Below are 3,637 nucleotides of genomic sequence, written 5' to 3'. Positions count from 1 at the left end.
ATGTATACTCCAGTTGTTGCTATGTTTATTTACTCTTAGCTATGCTTTTAATTTCTTAACCTATGTGCTTCCGTTGACTATGAATAAGATTGCACTAAGGTTTATGTCTATGCTGCTGACTCTGAAGAATTTTGCTTTGGTATTCCCAGAACCTGTGATGAGCAAATTTACTACTGCTTTGAGAGAAATCAGTACATACAAAGAACTTCTTCGGTCACAGGTAATGATTTGTTCCTGGTAAATCACAGGCTATTGTGCTTATTGGAATTCGTATTCTGTCCTGACTTATTGTGGTTTCTTAGGTAGAGCAGATGCTCACTGACCGGTTACAACACATTATGAATGTTGATATCCATGAAGTCAAGGTATGCTGTGACTTTGGTAGTAGATATTTACTTTTTCTTTTTTAATGCATACACATAACAAAGTTGGTTATCATATGCTAAAACTATGGAATATTAGGATAATAGGATGTCATACTTGAAGATATGACTTATCTCCAGTGGATTATCAATTGCATTCAACAATGGACACAGTGGGAGAAGAGTTGAAATCATGATTTTGAAACAGTGATTAGAAGCTATGTTTAGTGGAAATTAAGACCGATCAGTGTGAAAAATTAGTATTCTTTAACCATTTAATGTTCAACAATATATTCATATGTTCTTGCCTTTTTATGCAGGAAGCTCGGAAGCGTTTTGACAAAGCTTCTGCTGTATATGATCAGGTGCTTCTCATTTGTGTTGAGATTTAACTTTTATTTAGATCAGTAGAGGCAACAATGTGTGCCTGCGTGTCTGTAAAAATTTCAATTGCAGATCTCCTGATCATAACACGATAGCGATGTCCATTATATTATTTGCTACAGGCACGAGAAAAGTTTATGTCACTGAAAAAAAGCACAAAGCCTGATATTGCCACTACCATGGAAGAGGTAATTCTGATAGCTTCTCTTTGGAATTTTTATTCATAACGTATTCCTGTTGCTTGTTGTGAGTTTGTATGATCTTTTAAATCTAATTTGGTATAGAGAAATTCCAGGAATTGCAGAATGCAAGAACCTCATTTGAAGAAGCACGTTTCAATCTGGTAATGTCAATTGCACATATATCTTACATTAACTTGAGCTTCTGAATTATAGCATATATATCGTTATAATATAACAATAAAAGAAAATAAAATCCTCGTTATGTCTAAAACGAAAACATTTATCATCGTCTAGGTTGTTGCTCTCAATAATATTGAGGCCAAAAAGAGATTTGAGTTCTTAGAGGCTATCACTGGAATCATGGATGCTCATCTTCGATACTTTCAACAGGTAATGAAATACTCATTACATGGCTTTCTCCTTATTATTATTATTTTATATTTTCCTTTTTTCATATCTAGTATTTCACTTAATACATTTTTCAAGGTCCCTTCTGTTGCAGGGATATCAACTATTACATCAGATGCAACCTTTCTTTAGCGAGGTTTTGCTACTACTTCTATAATTTTTTTTTTTTTCACTTATGTGATTGCTCATGCCATACATTGTAGAGAGAGTACTTTTCCACAGATAAGCAGAAGTAGTTTCTTGAATTTTCTAAACTTATAAACCAAGGGTGATCAAGCAGCATAAAAACATACCATTCAATTACTGGGTTAGGGAAACACATTTGACTGAATGGAAAATTTTCTTTCATGTCTGAGGTGCCATTTCATTTCTTTTAGAAATACTATTCAGTATAGCACATTTAAAAATAGTATTCAACAGCATTGTCTAGAAATAATTACCAATTTAGTGGCTAAAATGAGAAACCTAAGGACATGATAGTCTTTCATGAGAGCCAGTTCGAAATATGGGAGCTTTCTTTCTTCAACTTGATGCTGAGAGGGAAAGGGCCAATTGCTGAAATATCTAACTCGACCATGTTGCAGATTTTGGATTATGTACAGCAATCAAGAGAAAGTTATGATGAAGAGCAGATTTCTCTTTATAAAAGAATGGAAGAGTACAAAAAACGAGTTTATCAAGAGAGTAGAATGTCCTTAAATGGCCCTTATGGTTCTCCTAATGGAGACTCTGTCCATCCTTTTTCTAGGATATCAAATGAAGTGGCTGATGTAGTGAAGGAATCTGCTGCAAATGGAAAGGTATTTTACAATTTACACTATGAATACGATATTCAATGTCTAATTTATCTGACAATGTATTTAATTTTAGCCTATCTTAATCTCAAAAGTGCATGGTTTATACATATAGGTTGAAATCATTAGACAAGGTTTTCTCTCAAAGCGATCCTCTAATTTAAGGGGTGACTGGAAAAGAAGGTATTTTGTTCTTGATAGTCGGGGAATGCTATACTACTATCGCAAACCATGGAATGGTGGCACTGAAAATGGTTCTGGGCTTCTAAGTCGATGGCTTTCTTCTCATTACCATGGAGGTGTCCATGATGAAAGATACGCAGCACGTCACACAGTAAACCTGCTGACATCCACAATTAAAGCTGATTCTGATCAGTCAGATTTAAGATTCTGCTTCAGGATTATCTCACCATCAAAGAACTATACATTGCAGGTACTTGGTTTTTACATTCTTTAAATTTGTTCTTACTTCTAAATTCTGATGATGCAATGGAAAGCAATGCAGGCAGAAAATGCAGTGGACCAGATGGATTGGATGGAAAAGATAACCGGAGTCATTGCATCCTTGTTGAGCGTCCAGTCACTGGGAACGGTACATAGTAGAATTTTTCTTTCAAATTCATTAATCCTCCAATGCTCATGTTATTTCTGATTAATATGATTATATAACATTTCTGTGACAGCCTCCCTGTGCTAAGCGAAAAACTGGAGACAGTGACACTGCTAAGAAGACTGATGTGCCAGAAAGTTCTCTAGATGATGGTCATACCGTGACTGACAAGTCTGAATCAAGGAAATGCACTACTCCCGGTAGCCAATATCGTACATATAAGAGTTTGCAGTTGCAAAGACACAATATGAAAAGTGAAAAGCCAATTGAAGTTCTAAGAAGGGTGAGTGGAAATGACAAATGTGCAGATTGTGGTAAACCTGAACCAGATTGGGCATCCTTAAACCTTGGCATCCTTATATGCATTGAATGTTCCGGTGTTCATCGTAATCTTGGAGTACATATATCAAAAGTAAGTCAATAAGGTTGCAGTTTTAAGTTTACCTTCAATGTTATGTATGGTTCGTTCCTTTGTAAACTCAGTGATGGAAACAAAATCCTTTTCGTTTTACTACTCATTTCTGCAGCTAAGGTGAAAAACATTTTTGGCAGGTAAGATCATTGACACTTGATGTGAAAGTCTGGGACCCTTACGTCTTAGCCATGTTTAAGGCACTGGGCAATTACTTTGCAAACTCAGTTTGGGAAGAGTTAGATTCAAAGAGTACTTTGCAAACTGATGATAATGCATCTGTTGGGTAAGTATTGCTAACACTGATGAGAATAACTGTTCAGACATATGCTAACCAGCACCTGCTATGTAGTTCATCCAATGCCAGCGGAGACAAAGTAAAAAAACCGAAACCTGATGATTCTATTTCATTAAAGGAGAAGTTCATTCATGCAAAGGTAACCTTAAACAAGATTGAAATTACTAATTAATGCTATTCTTATGTA

The 3,637-nt window shown here is 35.4% G+C and overlaps 1 protein-coding gene across 1 annotated transcript in view; it reads left to right on the top strand.

Annotated features, from left to right (window-relative positions):
• The window catches only part of LOC107630862 (ADP-ribosylation factor GTPase-activating protein AGD3), a 6,820-nt gene that overhangs the window by 1,165 nt on the left and 2,018 nt on the right, over positions 1 to 3,637 (top strand). Inside the window, exons 4-16 of the mRNA XM_016334133.2 lie at positions 150 to 220; positions 303 to 365; positions 683 to 727; positions 869 to 934; positions 1,042 to 1,089; positions 1,223 to 1,318; positions 1,431 to 1,472; positions 1,921 to 2,136; positions 2,246 to 2,563; positions 2,636 to 2,722; positions 2,814 to 3,152; positions 3,293 to 3,438; positions 3,505 to 3,589. Coding sequence (XP_016189619.1) covers positions 150 to 220; positions 303 to 365; positions 683 to 727; positions 869 to 934; positions 1,042 to 1,089; positions 1,223 to 1,318; positions 1,431 to 1,472; positions 1,921 to 2,136; positions 2,246 to 2,563; positions 2,636 to 2,722; positions 2,814 to 3,152; positions 3,293 to 3,438; positions 3,505 to 3,589 — 1,622 coding nt within the window. The remainder of the gene's footprint in view (positions 1 to 149; positions 221 to 302; positions 366 to 682; positions 728 to 868; positions 935 to 1,041; positions 1,090 to 1,222; positions 1,319 to 1,430; positions 1,473 to 1,920; positions 2,137 to 2,245; positions 2,564 to 2,635; positions 2,723 to 2,813; positions 3,153 to 3,292; positions 3,439 to 3,504; positions 3,590 to 3,637) is intronic.

Source organism: Arachis ipaensis, chromosome B03 (genome assembly GCF_000816755.2).
Source record: "Arachis ipaensis cultivar K30076 chromosome B03, Araip1.1, whole genome shotgun sequence".
NCBI classification, from domain to species: Eukaryota; Viridiplantae; Streptophyta; class Magnoliopsida; order Fabales; family Fabaceae; genus Arachis; species Arachis ipaensis.
Note: the sequence above shows the minus strand (reverse complement) of the source record. Positions and strands in the feature narration are given on the sequence as shown.